This window comes from Grus americana, chromosome 3 (assembly GCF_028858705.1).
Source record: "Grus americana isolate bGruAme1 chromosome 3, bGruAme1.mat, whole genome shotgun sequence".
Taxonomy (NCBI): Eukaryota; Metazoa; Chordata; class Aves; order Gruiformes; family Gruidae; genus Grus; species Grus americana.
The window spans coordinates 114,714,451-114,734,739 of NC_072854.1; the positions used below are offsets into that span (position 1 = coordinate 114,714,451).

Below are 20,289 nucleotides of genomic sequence, written 5' to 3' on the forward strand. Positions count from 1 at the left end.
GTTTTGTCCTATCCTCATCTACAAAGTTCCTGACTGAGGCTAGATAGAGTATTAAAGCTAGATGTGATATATCTTTCTGTTTTGTGGGTGTCTGGGGCATGGGGACTGACTTGCAGCAGCATTGAGCAGCCATCATTACAGTTGAAGTGAAAAAAGTCTACTTTGCAAGACAAAAAAAAAAAAAGTTGTTTCATGCTTAATCCCTATAAAGTAAGATTATTGCTAATTTAAGCAGACCATGCCAAATTAGTGGAAACTGGCTATTCTTTCGCTGCTTGTAAATTGGGGACTGTATACCCTTCTTTTTTTCCAGGGATCCCATAAAGTTAAATTTTGGTGACATTCTGAGGTGCAGTGATAGATGTCCCAGAAAACTATGAGAAAAATAACTCTGTATTCAGGTGTGGGTTTTAGGGTGGTTTTTTTTTTGTTTGTTTGGTTGTTGGTTTGTGGTGTATTTTTAAATAAGAAGCCCAATAGATAAGGTCAGAAACTGCTTGGTGAGAAGGGGAAGAAGCTCTTTATCTTAGCATCATGTATTGCGGGCAGTGAATCAGGCAAGGTTTGGTGAAAGAAATAGCATGAATCATGTATTTTAAGAAATATGCCATAAATGTATATGTGTGAAATTATGTTTGAACAGCTAGCCCAGTGCTGGAGAATCTGTTTCCTCGTGAAGACGAGTTTTTGCTCATTTTCCAAGCTTAGTAGTCTTTCTGTAGCTTTTTAGAGTAATACATGGATGCATAATTACAGTTGTAACACATGTGCATGCTGATGAATTGAAGACAGCCATAGGAAGACCAGTGGGTATCTGCTAGTTTCCTCACCTATTCTCAAATGGACATCAACAGCAGTGGGTTGAACGAAGGCTCCGTGGTATTTCCAGGGCTTTGGAATTTCTTCTTTGGCAGGTGCTGGGTTTTCTGGGCTGCATCCCAGGGCAAGAGCGTGATGGGAGTGTTGTTCTGGTGCCCAGCCTCTTTAACTGGACAGCCAAGCACAGTGATTTCAAGATGATCATGGGGATGCAAGCTGTAGTCTGGAGTATGGTCTTTAATGGGTCTCCTCCCTTTGTGATACTGAGCTATGGTACGGAAGACCAAGAAGCAGCCATCTGCAAACTGCCAGCTGAGGTTTCCTTTGGTGTGGGGGATTTGGCAGCTTCTCCCAGTCCATTCCTTTTCCAACGGATCTGTTAGCAGCTGGATCATACTGGCAGAGGGCTGTCCCCAGATGATGTATGGCTTCAGTGAGACTCATCACATAGAACAAATCAGAGGAATGTTCAGTCTTCACAAGCCATGCTGCTGGCGTGGAGGCACCAGGTGAAGGATCTGGTTGCTTAATGTCAGCTCCTCCTCTCAGAGTTATTCATTATTTTTATTCTCTTTCTTTCTAAATGTTCTGCCTGGGTAATACTGAAGAAGAGGGGCTATCCTTACAAGCTGAGCTGCCCTACGCACTCTTGGAGCCAGTCGAGCTCCTGCTTGGCTCTTGTGCCCTGAACAGCCTACCACAGAGACAAGTAGAAGAGCTGGTCTGATCACAGGCAGTTGGCAAAAGTTTTATCAGGGAAAGAAAAGCAGCAGCTCGCTGGCTCACCATAAAGTCACTCCTGGGGCTGCAGGTAAGGAATAATGATGGGTCTGGTTCTGACTTTTGCATTTAAAAAAAACAATATTGAGGAACATAATTGTGATTCATTAATATAAACTATTCCATAACTTTCAGCAGACTTAAAATATTAGGAATATCTAGGATCTTACAGGAGAGTAACTTGCAATTATCCTGCACAACAGAGGCAGGATGAGAAGAGGCAATAGTGAAGAAGGGAGAAAGCAGATGGGTAACAAAGCATCTGGAAGGGCAGGCTCTTGAAATAATGTAATTTTTTGTTTTTGAAAGAGCAGGAAAGAGATTTTTATAGAGACAAGGAAAACTGTAAGCAGCAGTGACCAGAGTTTGTCATGATGGGAATGGCATATGTGCTAGGTCATGAAATCCCCTACATACAGGGGCTGGGGAAGTGGCTTCCATAACATACTCTAGTTAGCTGATTTGCCTGCATCTGCCTTATCTGCTTCATGACGATGTGATGAACATGGTGGAATTTATTAACTTCATGTTTGAAACCAAAGTTCCTGATCTGAGGCTATCTTCAACCTTATCTTTTTTAATTCAGATTTAAGATTGTTCTGTTTATCGTCTATAATCTAGACAGCTGAGCAGTGACTGTAAGTGAAGGTTTATATTCAGTCTCTCTCATGTTTTGTTGTTTGTTGCTGTTTGTTTTTTTTAAACACCCCCCCCCAAAAAAAAAAAAAAAATTAGCTAAAAAATTCTAGTCTAGGTTTGGTAGGGTTTTTTGGTTTTGTGACCTTCCCCTCCTGCCTCTAAGAGGATGACACTGGATTTATAAATGTTTATACCCTTTCTTATATTACAGAGAATTGATAGTGTGACTGTGCTTTAGATTGGACAATAGTGCTTCAAAAATAAGTGTTTATAAAATTACCTGGTTTGTTCTAAGTTTTGCAGAAATGTCTTTATATTTTGGAAAGCTGTGCAATGTCATCATCTCCTCCAGCACCTCTGTTAATTGCTGTTGTCCAAGTTTGCCTGCAGAGTGGGAGGCAGTTTCATATGGTCAAGGTCAGCCCCTGGTGGGTAAATATAAGGAAAGGTGGCGTACAAAAGGCAGCCCTTGGGTGAGCTAGTCTCATCTTCTTTTGTTCAATCAATGTATTGCCATATGTTGAACTAGATACAGCTGCTTTATCATCTTCTGTAATGTTTCACCATTTGATACAAGAGTTTCAGCAATGCCAGGAAACACTTTTACAATTAAGCCTGCTCAAAAGTAAGCTTACTCTGTGCTCCCAGGAGAAACTGCTGGAGAACAAGACTTGAGTTTGTCTAGCCTGTGCATGAGGTGAGAGATTGGTGTGACTGCTGTTTCACACAATCAAAAAGTGGACACTTAGATGAGTGGAGAGACTCTACCTTGCTGATAATAGCTTAAGTGTTACTAAATGTTGAGAGTTTGCACAAACATGAGGGCGCTGTCTTTGTGTTTGAAATTATTGACTGTTGAAGGCTGCTTGACAACAGATTTGGTATTTTTAGGAGCGTTTTGCTAATTTTGAGTACAGTTTGTAAGCCCTTTGTGGTGTTTGTGCATTATCATATGGAGTGCTGGACATTATAATTATCTGGCCCTGTAAGTTGCTGATTTTGATCTATTTTTAAATATTCTTCCTTCCTCATTGGAACCAGAGGCCAAAACTGCAGAGGTATCAAGTCTGTCTTTCCAGTTTAGGCACAGAACAGTTGTGAAGTTCACAACACTGCAAACAGTAGATTGCAAAGCAGGCTGTCTGGATTATTTTAGAGAGAAAACTGGGGAAAGAGCTCCAAACTGGGTAGCCTGAAGTGCTTGTGCGAGTCTGTAAGCTCACCTCCATGGCCTTTCTTAAACAGCTTTCTTCCTCTTAACAGTCATCGGTTTTGTGCCAGACCGGTGTTGTAGGTTGGCCAATGTCACTCACAACCCTACTCTATTTATAGGGCATTTAAGCAACCCCTCCTGTAGCTCCTGTTTCCTGATTCAAAGCAGCTTTCATGCTCTGTTGTCTCCTCTCATTTTTCCACTGGCAGAAAAAGGGAGAAGTTGAGCTTCTCCTTGAAAGGCAACAGAACATTTCTGCTTCTCTTTCCAGGCCATGGCTCTTGTCCCTCGGATTTAGAAGAGGAGTCCAGGGAGGGCTGTGGGTGAGGTACCCACTGCCAGTGGTCACTTCTGCTTGGCTGCTTCTCTTGCCCTGGTTTCAGAAACAGGGGGAGATGGTTAGTGAAGACTAGTAGGAGATGAGGAAAAAATGGGCCTAGAAGGCACAGCCCAGTGGGAAATTGAGTTAGAAGTGAGGATTAGGGTGAAAACGAACTGTGCAGACACAACGCCTCACCTTGGTTGAGCCCTTTCAGCAATCGCCTGTCTGGAAGTGTTGGCAATTCTGCTGCACAGAGGTGGCCTGATCCAGCTCACGTATCAAAGTCGAGGCTTATAATTTGGGAGTTGAAAAGGCTTTTTGATATACACCAGATGTAACTTCAAGAAACTCAACACAGAAGTCCCTGGCATGAGAAATATTGTGTTAGAATAAGACTCTCCATGTTAATTTTAAATTATCTTTGTTAGCCCTTCCTCTGTGTTTTCCCCCCTTTGCTTTTCCCTTTCCCTTTCTCCTTCTCAACAACCCAGACATAGTTTTGATGTTATCTTTTTCTGTCATGCTGTTCGTGTGGTACAGTGTTTGTTTTTCAAAGCCAAAGGAGGATTTAATAACATTCAGCTGATCACAGAACAGCTTTGCTTTAAAAGCTCATTAGCTGGGGCTTGTCTCCTGGTTGTTGCTTTCAGTGACATGCCTGTCACAGTGACAGAAAATCATATATATATATATATATCTGTGTGTGTGTTTATTGTGTGTCTCTAAGTCTCCTGGTGGGAGGCAGTGCTGATAAAGGGCTTGAAATAAAGCTTTGCCTGCAACAGTGAATGCTCATTTTCTAGTTTTATAAATGGAACCAAGTGATCCTCAACTGAGCAGGCTGTCAGTGCCTGCACCTTGGACATTGAAAGTTTGACATAATTGTCAGTATTGGCTAAAACCAGCAGGAAAGCACAGGTTCCAGACATGCCATGAGCTTCTAATAGTTTTGTGAAAATTGGTATCTGTAAAGAGGATGGAGTGCTCCTATGGAGGAGAAGTTGATTTATCTTATAAGATGCTACACGAGGAGAGGCTGGCTGGCAGGTGAGTGTGTGCCTGGCTCTGGGTCACTACTGCCTTGTGCCTGCTGAATATCCCCATTGGGCAAGCTAAGAACAACGGGGGAACTGTGGAAAGGAGAGGAATGCAGGCAGAGCTTGGGTGGCTGTGGTGGTGATGACAACTACCGTGGTGTGTTTTGCTGCTCGCAAAACATCTTTTTCTTATAAAATACACTGTGGAGTAAAGCTATGAACAGTGTTGTTTGCTTGGTTATTCAGTAACTCATCCAGGCCTGCTTTAGAATAATGAGATTAGGCTGAAATTCATGGAGTTAAAAGTAGAAATTGGATTCTTTCAGGCTGCCTTTTTTTTTTTTTAATTTCTTTCTTCAGATGCCTCAAGTCATGTTATTTAAGTTTATTCTGCAAGCAGAAAACATAGAAACTTACTGAAATTTCTAACGTAATTGGACATCTTGGAGAGCTGAGATTTTAAGCAGAACACCAAAGATGGAAAAACTTGTGATAAAACCACAGGAGAGCTGGCAAAGTGTGGCAAGAAAATAAAAAGAACGGGATGGAAATGAGTGTGCTGTGCGCATGTAGCTGTGGAGGCAGGTAGGGCTCTCTTCTCTGGTTGCTGCGCAGGTTGGATTCTGCCAGCTGCTTCTCTGTTCCTCAGCTTCACATTTCTTCCCAACTCCTCAGCCTCACCCTTCCTCTCCTTGCCTCTGCTGCCTTAGCAGTTATTGTCACCTGTGATTAACCTGCAGGCCTCCACTTTGAGGATTGAGGGATTAGAAGAAGAGCAAGTCCAACAGAGGTACCTGTGGTGCCGCAGGCTCTGGTGAAAGCACAGCTGAATGCAAGATGGCTCATGAAGCAGCAGGCACGTGGTGTGGCACTGTCAGATACGAACCTGGAATCTGGAGTACACACTGCTTACAGTACACAGCAGCAGAGAGTTATTGCCTCTATGTGATTGAATGGGACTCTTTCACCATCTTTGCCTTTCCCACTTTGGTATAGCAAAGTTATGTTTAAAGTTGCCGAAATTACCTTAGGGTACCTGAGAACCTGAGGCATAAGTCCTACTAACCTTATTATAGTAAAAATTTGTTCTAATAGGCAGTATTAATCTGAAGTTCTGAGTGTTGGAAGGAGTATAAAACTGCAATGAGTCATGCTGCAGAATTAAAAAAAAGAAAAAAGGCCCAGTTAATTGGCTTCAGATAACAGTAAATAGATTGTACATTCTTTCCTCATAAAACTTCCACAGATTTTTAATAACAGCTCTCCTCCTCAGCAGTCACTCGTGCATCAGCATCCCTTCCTCGTTTGCCTTACAGCATCATAAAATGGATTGAGTTTGGAAAAAAGCATACTTATTCTAAAACAGGAATGCTCATGCATGGTGTTTTTCAGGACTAGCTGTTAAAATGTAAATACAGACCATATATCAATCCAAATTGATACTCAAAGGTAGACAAGTTCTCGGTCTATTTTACTGTTGTATTTTTCATTATCTTTTCTAGGTTTAGGTACCCTGGCATATTAATTCTTAAGAATTTAAATATTTTAGTAGCATTTAAGATGTATTACAAATCATTGGTTTCGTTTTGGCTTTTTTCTTACATAAAACTTTTTGCTCTATTTAGGTCTAAATGTGGTTAAGCCTGCACTATGTACTGTACTTATGTTCTTTAAAGAAATGCATTCCTTCATCTGGATAAAAACAAAATAAAGCTCATCTTGCTACAGAAGCTCTGGCCTTAAGGCCTTAATTTTTTGCAAAGCTCTGAGTGTCCTTACCTGTGTTATGTACTTAAAAAACAAACAAACAAGAGTTTAGGACCTTGTGAGGAACAGCTTTAGTTTGGGGGTTCGGCGGGGGGGGGGGGGGGGAAGCCTGGTAGTGATGTGAGTTTCCTTAATGTCCTTTGTAATGTTCAGTAGAGTCATAGGTTTAAGAGCACAGCCTTTTTGGAGTTGGTGACATGTTACTTCTACCTACACACGCTGGGTCCCATGGGAGTCAAGTCAGCACTTTTATAATGGCTTTAAGACAACTGATTCTTTTCTTCCTTTAGGCTCATAGCTGGCAGCCTGGGATCAAGAACCCATACCGTGGGGTGGTCGTATGGCCTGTTCCTGAAAATGTTGAAATTACTGTGACACTCTTTAAGGTATGTTTGTTTTTTTTTAAAACGTAGTCTTTCCTATTTCATAAATGGCGTATGAAAAATTCTGTTTGGAAAGGTAAGATTATAATTACAAGGCCTAATCTTGCTGGGTTTAAGTCGTTAACTGCACAACCTTATGTGCCCAGTTTAAATTTGGGAGAGAAGGATGGTCTGTTCCCTGCTAAAGCTTATTTTTGTAGTTTAGTTAACACACTGAAATATCCCATTGAGCTGATTACGGCGAGTCATTGGCATAGAATTTAGTACATGTGTAGCTGCGCACCTAGTACGTGTGTAAGAACTTGGCATGGGTTATAGTCTGGTTAGTTTTCTTTAAATACTGTAAGCCAGAAGTTGTCAAAACACAGCCATTTCTAGAATTCCTTGTTCATTTGCGATGCAGTGACCCTATTTCTTATGCTATTGACTAGGAGACAGAATCCAGCTCTTAATTTCACAGTATTCAGTGTGCCACACAAACATTGCAGTACTTATGTGATTGCAGTTGTAGGAGTGGATGTGGAGTATTTGAGTAGTACGGAGAATTATAAGATTTTATGGGGGATTTTTTTTATCAACGGCATTTGTTCTATTAAAAAAGAAGCTTATTTGTGTCGCTGCAAAGCAGGAGGAGAAATTGATGGTTCTGCTAGAACTTATTTCCCAAATATCATTGGGCAAAGCTCTTTCTGCATAAAGATAAATAATGCAGCTTTGCATGTGTGACTGTCGGAAGCTGCCCGGGAGGCTGAAGATTTCTGGGATTTTCCATTAGTTCTTTCTCGTTCTTTACTCTGGTGTCTCCAGCTGTACTCTGGTTGTTCTTATTTATAATTGCTCCTTTTACAGGGGCAACAGTAACATACTTTTTTTTCTAATTAGTAATATTTATATCTCTCTGTCTTGGGGACTTCCCTGAATAATTGCTTAGAAGTGACTTCTGGTTAGCCTTAGAATGTGAATTTATTACTTGGTTCATTAAGCCAAAAAAGGGGGTGTTTCTCTCTCTTTTTTTTTTTTTTTTTTTTTGTCCTTGGGATCGCCAATGAGCAGAAACTTCCCAGGTTGCCACTGATGTTAACTATCATAAATTTGCCTCTCTTCTTAGCAGACACAACCTTAGTCTTCAACTGAGGTTCAAAAGTTCACTAGTAAAATTGTTTGCATGCTTCAAGGGCCTCTACTTGGATTAAGAAGTTCAACGCTGTTATGTGACTACACTGCATGTCTGTATAATCTGAATATGGTTATGTAGCACAGTAAATGTTACTTAATATTTTTAACATTTAAAGTGAAGCAGAAATTCTTGATTATATATGTGATAACAAGTTGTGTGAAGAATGAGAAATTAAGTTTCATTTTGATGCAGTTCTGTGATGCTGTGGCTTTGGAGTAAAGGTGTCTCCCAGCCTTCTCCTGCCATCTCACACTACCTTTTTATTCCTTCCTGCACTACTTCAGGGCTATCTTTTGTAGTATAGCACAACAAACTTGTAGTTGTGCTACTGAAAGTGAGCAAGGGCTAGGACCAGATAGCGAGGGGAGAGAAGGGCCTCTGGACCCAGTGTTAGGTATTACTACAGCCTTAATTTTACCCAGCACTGTGACTCTGCTGGTGGATCTGTTCACTGGACTGCCTTCTCCTCTCCCCAAAAAATGAACCTGCCCATCACAAGGGTTGTTCCGGGAGGAGAGGAAAGAGCGTGCATAACACCAGAGGCTATGCCTTCTGGGAATGGTACATGCTGATCTCTGGGGGAATAAGCACAGGCTTTTATAATCAAAATATTGAGATCATGCAAAAGCCTTAAATTCTCAGGCAGCTTTTATGTAAATCTGGTCTAATGGATCCTCTGGCTCCTCCAAGCTGTAAGTGGTCAAACCCACCTTTTTCTTTATAAGGATAGGCAGGTGTGGCAGAGCAGCACTTCTTGAGCAAGTTGGATAATGCACCAGGAGCGCTGTATTTGTGTGAGACCGGCGGCCTGCCTAGATGAATGAGCTGTGAGTGATACATGATTGCAGGCAGAATACGATATTAGCGCAGTTCAGGCTCTGCCCAGTCCTCTGATGGCTCTGTTGGCTCAGTGCTACAGCGGCACTTCAGCTGTAGCGCGGGACATGTCCTAACACCCGGAGAGCTGGCGTTTATCTGGCTGGTACGTTCTGTGCATAAGTGGGTCGAAAAGAACTAGCTATTTTTTGCACAGCTGATATATTGCCTGGTCAGTGCTAGAGTAGTGGGAAGTATGTAATAGCACACTGCAGCAGCCTTTTTGGGAGCTGACTTACAAGTTAGGTATTTATATCATTCCTTCCTCTGCAAGGAGGGAGGTAAAACCAATGACAGCAGTAAAGCTTAGAAAAAGAGACCGCTCATCTTGCTGTTCTGTAAAAGTCCCTTTAGAAGCCACTCCCTTGTGAAGGAGAGTGACTGTTGAAAGTTTAGCACTTTGCAATAAGTACACTTAGTGTGGCCCTGTTGTTTAACAAGCAGTAGTTGTCCTCTTTCATTACAACTCGATAAGCTAAGGGAAGCTGCTGGCTCCATGTCCACGCTGGCAGCGCCCATTGATGGGAGCAGGTTGCTCTGACAGAGCTTTGTAGCAATCACAGATAACAAATTAGCGCAGTGGTGCTGTTTGAAATAGAAGTGCAGGGAAGGGAAAGAGCGGACTCCAGAATAGACAGCTATGTGCTTTGGGATATGATTCACACAGTAGTGGCTGTGCATTTGTAAGTGGCTGTTGAAATGTGTTGCTGGTAGGATTAGGAGATAAGTCAAGGTTTCAAGTGCTGATGAGAATGTTAAGCATATCCTCTCTGGTAGTCACCTGTGGACACTTGAGAGCTGGCTAGCAAAGTGCCTGTGATCAGTCAACAGACAACATATTTTGCATTATCTGCACATCCCTGTTTTGGGTGTTAGCTTGTTTCTAACGATATATTTGTAATTCTTAGGCAAGCAGGGCTAAGTATTGAAGAGACTATAACCTTCATTTAGAAAGCTCTCATTTCAAATAAATAAAGACTTTGTTTCATTTCACTTAATTCTAGGCTGGTAAAACTTTATAATGCTCTGGAGTCATGTGGGGCAAAGCATCAAATGGATAGATTGGTTCAGCTTCCCTTGACTAGCTCTAGCTCCTGCCCATCCAGCTGGCTGAAGTGCTAATTATATAAAAAGTTCCATCTGTTCTGAAAGGTTAACTTCTTCTTTTGCCATGCTCTACATTGACGTTTGGTTATGCCTTGGGTTTTTGAACCAAAATGAGGAGAAAGGAACATTGTGAAACAATAAACCTATTGTGCATTTTAAGTCCAGGGCTTGTAGTGCTTTAATGGAAAGATCCACAAATGCCAGAAAAGCTAGCTGAATTCACATTTTTTTGTTGTTTACATGGTTGCACTCCAGAAGTTAATTTTTTAGAGTCCCTGCATAAGCAAGTTTTAACCATCGTATATGAAAGCTTGTGTACTTTTTTGTGCTTTTATGTACAAACACATATTTGTATTAACTGAGAGAGATTTTAAATGGGAAATTTTCACTGCCAAGCAAGCCCAGTACTTTTAGCAAAGCTAAGTGAAAATCAATTGTACTATGAGGATTTAAATTGCAACATCATTATTTTCTAGCTTAAAGCAGCAAAATGAACTTCCCAAGCAAAAATGTTTGTTCTTCTGGAGTAAGCATGGACTTTGCTTCATTAGATTACAAAATCCACTTATTTTGTTGGTAATGTACATTGGCGCGATGAATCATGTATTATTGCAACAACAGGGAAGATTACCAGCTCTTCATTCCAAAGTTTGAAAAAGACATTTTTAAAGGTCTTTCTAAGCACACAAGAAAATCCTTATGAATAAAATAAGAACAAAATAGGTGGTAAAAGACTTGTATTGTTAAAAGTATTCCCATCCCCACATAAATCTCTGAATAAATCCCATATCTTCTTTCCTGAAAGCCAATCGCATGCTTTGATTATAATGCAGAAACTGGCAGCAAACTGGCAGGAACACTGCAGCAGAGCCAATACATTGTCTTGGGGAAGGGGGGAAAAATAAACCCCAAAACCTTTTCATAAATCCATTTCCCAGAAGCAAAGAACAAATTCAGAGCATGCTTGTTTCAGTTTAGGGGAGACCAGTGGCTTGACCAAACACTGTGGAGGATATTCCGTAACAGGAAGAAATCAGCCCTGTGGACAAGACAAGATGATGTGTGTCAGATACAAAAATCATACACTCAGGGAAGTGAGCACATTTGCACACTAAATAATTAAATATCCAGGGTTAGTGTGGAGACTAATTGTAAAAAATATATTTTAAAAACAAATAAATGTCAATCCTTGTTGTGTTTGTAGCCCAGAGGCTTTACAGGAAAGCGTGAGCTGCCATGAGCTTGGTGTGGTGATTACAGGGACAGTTCGGCCCATATGCTCAGAGCTCCCTGCTTTCTGGAAGCTCAACAAAAGCTGACCAGAGTTGTATGTGACTTTCTAGACTAATCAGACCTCTGTAAGCAGCATTAGAAGTGACAAGAATTGGGTCAAATTTTAAGTCTTCTGCAGCTTCAAACAGCCAAGTACAAAAGCTGAGGACAGATGCTGGAGTACCCAGAGCATCTGCTGTAGGTCACTGGCAGAGGAAGATCACAAACCCTGTCATTTGATCTGATTCAGTATGACAGTCCTTAAGTAGTTATTCCCCAAGAAGAAAAAGCAAAGATTAAGGCTGGTATGAAGTGATCTAATTGAAAGGCAAGCTTCAAAAGCCAGAAAAGCTTAGGAAGAAGGCACAGGCAAGGAAGGGAAGAAAGGACTAACAGTCTGAACATTTTTCCCCACCTGCTCTGGCAGCTGTTTAGGAGAAGGAGCAGTCCCTTGTTTGCTGATATGTCATTCCTATCACAAGAGGTCTAGCAATAACTCTGAAGATAACCTAAACTATTGGAGAAGTGTTACCTATCTTCAGTCTTCTGAAACGACCTTATATACTGCAGAAAGGCTCTAGTCCTTGACAAAGCTTATGGAATGGGCTGATCATGGACTGATCAACAGAGAACAGAAGAATGTGACGGACGTATTCCTTGTTGCTCTTCCCTTGTCTGAGCCCAGAAGAGTTGTCTGGTTTTGAGTAGCTGGCGCATGGATGGGCAGAATGGGGTCACAGAAAGAAGCTGATGGGTGGTGTTGCAGAGGTAAGTTTGTAGGACTGAGCTTGTTCAGGGCCAGCATATCTCTAGAAAAGTAGTTAACACAGTTACTAGGAAAATGTGGGATGAGCAAGGTTTTTGGTGGTGGACCAAGGCACTCTACTGATCTTGAGAGTTGGAGAAATGATTATCTGAGAGTCTCGCTGTAGCAGAACCATAAGATGATGTCCTGTGCTTTGCACAGTTCTCTACTATTGGCTTCTCACCTGAGCATTATTTTGAACCCTAAAGTTATTTTACCAGAAAGAAAAAAAAGAAGAAAAAAAAAAAAGGGTTGGGGAAAAAAAGAAGGCTCTAAAACTTAGTTGCAGCTACCAAAAGGGACTGTCATACTGAGAGGTGAATGCATGTGCGTGCTGGTTTTGGCTTGGATAGAGTTAATTTTCTTCATATTAGCTAGTATGGGGCTAGGTTTTGGATTTGTGCTGAAAAGTGTGTTGACAATATAGAGATGTTTTCATTATTGTTGAGCAGTGCTTACTGCCTTTTCTGCTTCTCACCCCACCCCACCAGTGAGTAGGCTGGGGGTGCACAAGGAGTTGGGAGGGGACACAGCCAAGACAGCTGACCCCAACTGACCAAAGGGGTATTCCATACCATATGACGTTATGCTCAGCGTATGAAGGTGGGGGAAGAAGGAGGAAGAGGGGGCATACTTAGTGATGGCATTTGTCTTCCCAAGTAACCGTTACACATGATGAAGCCCTGCTTTCCTGGAAATGGCTGAACACCTACCTGCTGATGGGAAGTGGTGAAGGAATTAATTGGCTTGCTTTGCTTGTGTGCGCGGCTTTTGCTTTGCCTATTAAACTGTCTTTATCTCAACCCACGAGTTTTCTCACTTTTCTGATTTTCTCCCCCATCCCTTTGGAGGGGGGAGTGAGTGAGTGGCTGTTTGGGGCTTCATTGCCAGCTGGGGTTAAACCACGACAATGTGGAAAAAGAAACAGGAAAATGGAGCCCATCTCTTGATATTAAGAGTGATGATTCTTTTTTACACAATAAAATGAGGAGAAACAACAAGACTTTCAATCCATTTACTGAAACGCTCACAGTTTTCAATTCAAGGTAAAATGAGAATGAATATTGGATAGAGTGTAGCTGTGCAGCTGTGGTATGTTGGTAAAGAGAATGAGCATTATTTTTTTAAAAAAAAAGGCTCTTGCCAATTCTCTTTGTGTTACAGTAAGGTATGAGGCAGTGTCAGGCTGAGAAAAATACTGGAGATAGTTTGTTCCTTGAGCTTTTTAGGTAGTTTTCATTATCATTTGCTATCAGGAAGGGGGATGGCAATGAGGTCTGTTTATATAATTCTTGTCTTTAGGTGTTTCCAGCTGCACATTTTCAGCTATTACTTGTATCTGCTTGCAGGTGAGGTGAGGTTTTGTGTGTTATCAGGGAGGGCTTTCAGATGGTGAAAAATTCGAAGGCTGCTATAACCCTTACTCCTAGGGTTGCTACTCTTTGCAATGTTTTCTTTTTTTTTTTTTCCCTAAAGAATAGTCAGCTGTATAGTCCTCAAATAATAGTTTGCCAATTCATTGCATGAGTTTTATGCGGGAAACAAATGGAGAATATGGGTTAGCCAGTGAGGAAAGTATGTGGTGGTGTTTTTTTCACTGGTATTTACCCTCTTCAAATCCAAAATAAGCTGAAAGATTAGCCAGATTTATAGAAACATCACTTTTTATGGACACCACACATGGAAATGTTAGCTCAAAGGGTGAAATGGTGGTTGCAATAGAAACTTTATTGTAACTACAATCATACAAGTATCTGTTAATGCTGACCACATAATAAAGTTGTAAGTTAGCTAGAAATAGGACTATGTATGCCGCTCCCTGGGCTTCTAATAAAAACATTTTAGTGAGAAGAGTGAAGCCACTTACATGTCTGTTGCAAGGAAATGCTGAGGCTTAGGTGTATAAGCTTGTTTGGGGTTCTCTGTTTCTTAGAAACATTTAAGTCTAACAAGAAATGTGCCTTTAAATAAAATAATTTGGATTTGTCTTTAAATCTGAAATTTTTACACATATGCAAAGTGTCTGTGTCTTAGCCTATTTCATACTCTCCAAACTTTTAGTAAGACTGTTCATTAGAGAAATCCTCGAAGCTTTTAATTTTTATTTTTTATTCTGGGTGGTGGGTAGGGAGTTTGGGGGTAATGCGCTTATGTTTCTTTTTCAGAAGTGTTCACAACTCACTTTCAAGTGCATGCTAAAATGTTGAATATTAAGAAGGCTTTTCATTATACAGTATTATTTTGCTCTATCATATTAGCAGAAATACTCAGCAGAGCACCTGATTCTGTAGCCTTCAGAGATGTGAATCGGCTTTATTGCCATTGATAGAAGAGCTTTGTTTTTCTGTATAGATTATTGCCTTGCACAAACAAATAATGATTGTTTTGTTTGTTATGTGGGATAAAATACTGGGCCCTGACTTTGCAAGCAGTTTTAGGTAAACCTGCAGACTTGCATTAATAGCTTTTGGGGGAGTTTAAAAAAAAAAAAAAGAGCAGGATGAAATATTTAAGAGTTTAGTCACTTATTATAAAGTAGCTTATTAAAACACAAAGTGATTAATGATACCATTAAATCTCATTATGTCATTTTATGCTGTATCTAAGGAAGTAATTAAACAAAAAGGTAATTGGCCTAGGTTAACTCTTGAAAATGATAAGTATTTAATAAGATTACAGAAAATGATATCTTTAGAATTTATATATGATATGGCATACTAGCAGGTATCATGCACTTTACATAATGCAGAATTCCACAAACCTGATGAATGTTATGAATATATAATTACATAATCTGATATTTACAAGTACATTAATTGGAACATGGAGATACATACAAAATTATATTGAGGTATCTGCTTGCCCTTCTCTCCTTATGGCTAATAGTACAGTATATTTTTATACTCATTTGCAGTATTTTAATTATTCTGATTTTTAAAATTCTAAAAAGACATATATCAAAATAATCAGTTTTGACATAAGTTTCTAGTAACATATTTTTTCATTGAAACTACATTCCGTTGTTGGAGTAATGCCTTTTAAAATGCATATTGCATATGACACCTGTGGTTGTAGCTGCTAAATATATAGCTAATGATGGTGTCAGTGGTGTGATGTGTTGTTGAATTTCCTCCATGAGCATGTCAGTGCACAGCAGGACTCCTGCGAGGATAGTCAGTGTTTTACAGGGGTTCTGCAGAGCAGTGAACCTGCTTTGCTGGATTTTGTAGGAAGGACTGTGCTGAGGAGATAGGATGATATCCTCTTAGAAATGTGATGGTAGCTCATTCAAAGAGGAGGTTTAAGAGCATGTTTTCCAAGTTTTGTGTGTGCTGGAAAAAGAAAAAAATAATTCTTTTCACTGGTTCTTTATGCTGTAAGCTCGTTACTTACAAAATCTTTTATTTTGTGTATTTTCTGAGAATTAGTCAAAAGAATCATTTGTAGTACTGCAACACAGTACCTCTGTGTGCCTGACTTCAAGGCAAAAACTAAGCAAAACAAGGACGGTTAAAGCAAAGGCTAAGATAAGGTGAGCTGAAAAGATTGATTGTGACATTCTGGAAAGACAGGAAAGATAGTACTAATGAAGATGAACAAAGTAGAAGCAAAATATCTTGATCCATTTTGTTAATTTACAGCAGCAAGATGGAATTGGTGCAGTGCTTGGTGTAGTATCATGAGCAGGATCCAAATAATAGCAAGAAAATTCTGCAGGTGCTGAGGGGTCTCATATAAGATGAAGGCAAATGCTGATCATGGGGAAGTGACATTTAGCTACAAGTGTCTATACCATGCAAGCGTCAGAGGAAAAGGAGTAATTGAGTGGTTGCCTATAACTAGAAATAATAGGATAAAATTGAGGTATAGCTAAATGAGACTTCACGTCAGAAGAAAGCCTAAAGCTACATTCTCTTAATGTGAGAAGCTGTTTTGCAAGCAATTTTGTTACAGTTGTTCAGAACTAGGCTGGTTGATAATGTATTTTTTTAAAGTAGGATCCTTGATAGAGGCATGAAGGATATGACTTAGTATCTCCACAGTTATCTTAATTGCAGTCAACCACAATTCGGATTACACCACTGGATTGAAAGCTCGTTAAATTAGAAACAAATGCCAAATACATGAACCTTGTTACTTATCTTCCTGTTGGTGAAAATGTTTTTTGATCCTTGCATGTGATGTAATAGAAATGTTGTGAAGTAAGGACTGGTATTTAAGAAATTTGCAGTGAAATGTGGTGTTGTGCGGAAGCCATGACTTTGGATTTCTGCTCGTGCTGATGGAGTCCAGGCCTGAGGAGGTTGGGGTGATGCCTGCTGTAGGTGTATGCCTTCTCATGCCAGATGGGAGCAATGGCTTCCTCTGCTGTTCTCTGCAAGGTGTAGATTTATTGTGTTTATTTGGAAAGTGGAACTTAAAAATTAGAGAGGTTGATTTTTTTTTTTCCTTGGATGAAAGGAAGTAGAATTATGGGCCTTTATCAGAATCAACCTCATATTTGTATCTATAGGAGTCTTTATTAAACCTTCATTGGCAGTTTTACACCAACTTGCTCATCATCTTATTGACATCTATTGAAGTCTACATTTCAGCTAAAATATTTCCCTCTCATCTTCCGTGGGTAAAAATATTTCTATGAGTATATGAAAATCTTGGCTGAGTTACAATTTCTTGTACCCTGGATTATTTTTAGACTTAAGCACTCTGATTTGTTTTTCTAGGATCCCCACGCTGAAGAGTTTGAAGACAAAGAATGGACGTTTGTCATAGAGAATGTAAGCTGGAATGTTGTTATGTTTTTTTTATACATGTAAGACTGAATCATTTAAAAGATTAAAGGGTGTCCAAATGCTGAAAAAGGCTTGAGTAAAATTTGAACTGCTGAACCACAGTAAAGCCTTGCTCCATAGTAATAAAGGCTTATTAAAATACCTATTGTGAAGTTCCAATTAAAAAACGGGAGAGGGGAGTACTGTACTACACTGTTTAAATTCCTTCCCTGTAAGCATCAGTCTTCCTTGCATTATTTTGCTATGAGCAATGGAGTAAACAAGTTAGAGCTGGGTTATGACTCATTGTTTTTTGAGTTATGACACACTATTTTTCTATGAGCAGGGGAGCGAACAAGTCAGAGTTGGGTTATGACATCTGTACATCCCAAATGGCAGCACACCCTTCCTGGTTTTGAATGCCACTCTTTAGTGAAGAGCACAGTTTCATCACCTGCATTTTATAGGTGAGAAAATTGAGGCAGATGGAGAGGTGAGACCAGCCATGGTCATTTAAGTGAAAAGCAAGTGTGTCATGATGTGCCCCCCCCTCCCCCGTCTGGCAGTGTCTGCGTGGGGGGGCCATCTTGTGCACCCAATGAAAACCCAAAAGGTGGCTTCTGTGAATCTCTGACTTGTGGGTCAGGAGCTCCCAGAACTTCCTGGAGAGCTGAGCTCCTGAGGGCTGTACAAACACCACACTTTGCCAAACAGCAGGGCTTAACATTGTATAGAGTAAGTGCTTCTTGAAGTACTTTTTTCCTTTTCTTTCTCTGAGTTGGGCTGCAGATTCCGCTCTGGGGCTGCCCAGGCTGAAAAATCGGGGAGCTGCTTTACTTTGAGTTTCCTTGAAGAAACTTCTTTTTGAAATCCACTTCAAAGGACTGTAGTATCAAGACAGTGTGTTTATCATTAATATGGTTTCATTATGGACTGTTTCTCAGTAACATGATTTAATTTTTATTTATGTTGGCTTTTAAAAAAAAAATTACTCTTTTACTGAGTCGTAGTAGTACCACACAGCACTGAAGTGTGTGGAAGCAATGGAATTTGCGTGTTATCTTTTTTTGCCTAAAAATGCTGCTTGTTCTTTCTTGTCGATATCAAAAGTGATTTGGATGTTCAAAGATGAGGTTTATTCTCATCACCAGTGACTGAACATTTAAAAGGGCTGAAAGCAAAGTGCTTTATTTACACTTTTGTTTTTAAATGTCAAGTTTCTATTTTCATTTATGAGGCTTAGGAACACAAAACACAGTTTAGTTACTGTTTCCTGGAGTTTCCTTTTCTTTCTCACTTAGTTTATTTTAATCAGGGAAGTCTCCATCAGCAATTGTCACTGTACAAGTAACTCTGGGTAAAACAATGTCAGTATATTTCTCAGCCAACCCCTCTTGGGTATAGTTGGTTTCCTGTGATGTTGCAGCAGATTTTTTTTCAGAAGCTTATAGTGGGCACGTAGACTTCATGTTCTACTTTGTAACACATTGCTTTTTTTACGTCATCATATGATATATAGAGGTGCAGTAGTACTGCTGCTGCATGCTGTTCTCGCTCTGCCTCAAATCCGCTTCTAGCTGCAGTAATACTTGCAGGGTGGGAGGTTGCTTCGGTTGCTGTGCCCCAAAACGTGGCCTCTGCCAAAACATATGGAGATGGTTCCAGTATGTATCAGTCATGGAGTAATCTTTTGTTATGTTCAAACTTACTCTTTACAACCTCAGTTATGCCAGTTCATCCACCAGAACTGCCAAATAGTCATTGATAGGTAGATATTTATCCTTAGATTAGAGGATATATAAATACTATCCTCAGAATAATAAATAGCTCTCAATTTTTGCAGTAAAACTAAAACAACTATAAAACTGGTTGCTTTCAATCACCTCCTTTGTTGTTTTTTGTTTGGGTTTGTTTTTTTGGTTTGTGTTTTCTTTTTTTTTTAAGACAAAACACTACTGAAAGCTGTAGATACTGCCAAAAAAATCTCGTCTGCAAATCTCTTTTAAGATACAGAGAAACTCTTCTCCAAGAGTAACAGCTCCGCTTAGTGGTGGATGAAAATATGTTCATCTGTTCGAGCAAGTAACAAATGATTCAACGGCTGGTAGACATTTTAGAGCACAAAACCACCTGCTTGTTAAAAATCTGGAAGTCAGGGAGGCAGGAGGTTGATCTCCTTCCTCCCTACGTTGTTGACATTTACCCCTTTCAGGCTTAATGTATGGTTTTCCTGGTTTTAAAGGAACATATTTATCACTGAACCTGGCAAGGACAAGTCACCTTTGGGAAGTGTGGGACATTTACAGTTCTTTGGGGACTTTTCCTTTTTGTCCAAGTACGTTCTTTGCCCTCAGAGGCTGCAGGGTTTCCCTTCCTCCTTGGTTAGCAACACTCAGAATGCAAAATACTGAAGCCTGAAAAGTTTATGAACATTCTTTCATTATGAAGCAATCTGAATTCTGCTAAAAACATTTCTTTTGAGCTTTTTATTACTATTAAATGTCAATCTCCAAAATAATTTTGTAATGCTTCAATGTGGCTGAGCAAAGATCAGCTAAAAGAGATACTCAGCTGAAGTTTGATGCCTCTGCTGGCAGATGCTACCAAATTCAAAACAAGATTATTTTGGACTTTGAGAGGAAGTAGTGGTGAGGTGATTTGTGCAAGATAACTGTGCTGTAAATGAAAATGAAGCAAGATATTTGGGGTTTGGTTGTGCGTGTTTTTTTTTTTTTCTTTTTTGGGGGGTTTGTGTTGGGTTTTTTTTGTGTTGGGTTGGATTTTGGGTTGTGTTTTTTTTTTTTTTTTTTAATCCTGTGAATACATGTACTTTGTGATGCATCTCTTGGGTTATTGCAGGATTTTTTTTCTAACTGTATTTTTAATGTCTTAGTCACTCTATATTCTAGACGAACCTTTATCATCTACTGTATGTCAAATCTGTAAATAATTTGATCGTAGCATGGTTTCTTAATATTTAAATGTTGATATTCATTTTCCATCAGCCTCTTCCATGTCTACCTCCTTCACAGCTGCTTCTTTGTATATTTACTGCTAACTTTCTTGTGTCTAATTTCATCTTTGTTTAACCACACTCTGTGTATTTGATTTTCTGTTTGGTTTTGTTTGTTTGTTGTTTTGTTTTTTTCTGTGAGGTAGTTCTTGGGTTGTCTTGGTTTTTGTGCTCTTCTGAATAATAACATTGGATGTTCAGATTGGCTGTTGCAAGTTGGAGAGCAAGAAATTCATAGCTAAGAATAAGATTTACTCATCTGTGGAGAGGTAATAGGCTTTCAAAATCTTATGGGTTGGCGTTAGTT

At 39.8% G+C, this 20,289-nt stretch overlaps 1 protein-coding gene across 21 annotated transcripts in view; it reads left to right on the forward strand.

Moving 5' to 3' along the window:
• Nucleotides 1–20,289, forward strand: part of EHBP1 (EH domain binding protein 1) — a 229,641-nt gene that overhangs the window by 39,586 nt on the left and 169,766 nt on the right. For 20 of the 21 annotated variants that reach the window (XM_054821276.1, XM_054821277.1, XM_054821278.1 and 17 more), the window contains 2 exons: nucleotides 6,868–6,963; nucleotides 16,922–16,975. In XM_054821276.1, the coding sequence (XP_054677251.1) occupies nucleotides 6,868–6,963; nucleotides 16,922–16,975 (150 nt within the window). Of the gene's footprint in view, nucleotides 1–5,223; nucleotides 5,396–6,867; nucleotides 6,964–16,921; nucleotides 16,976–20,289 lie in introns of those variants that run through there. The other variant, XM_054821298.1, reaches the window with a different exon arrangement.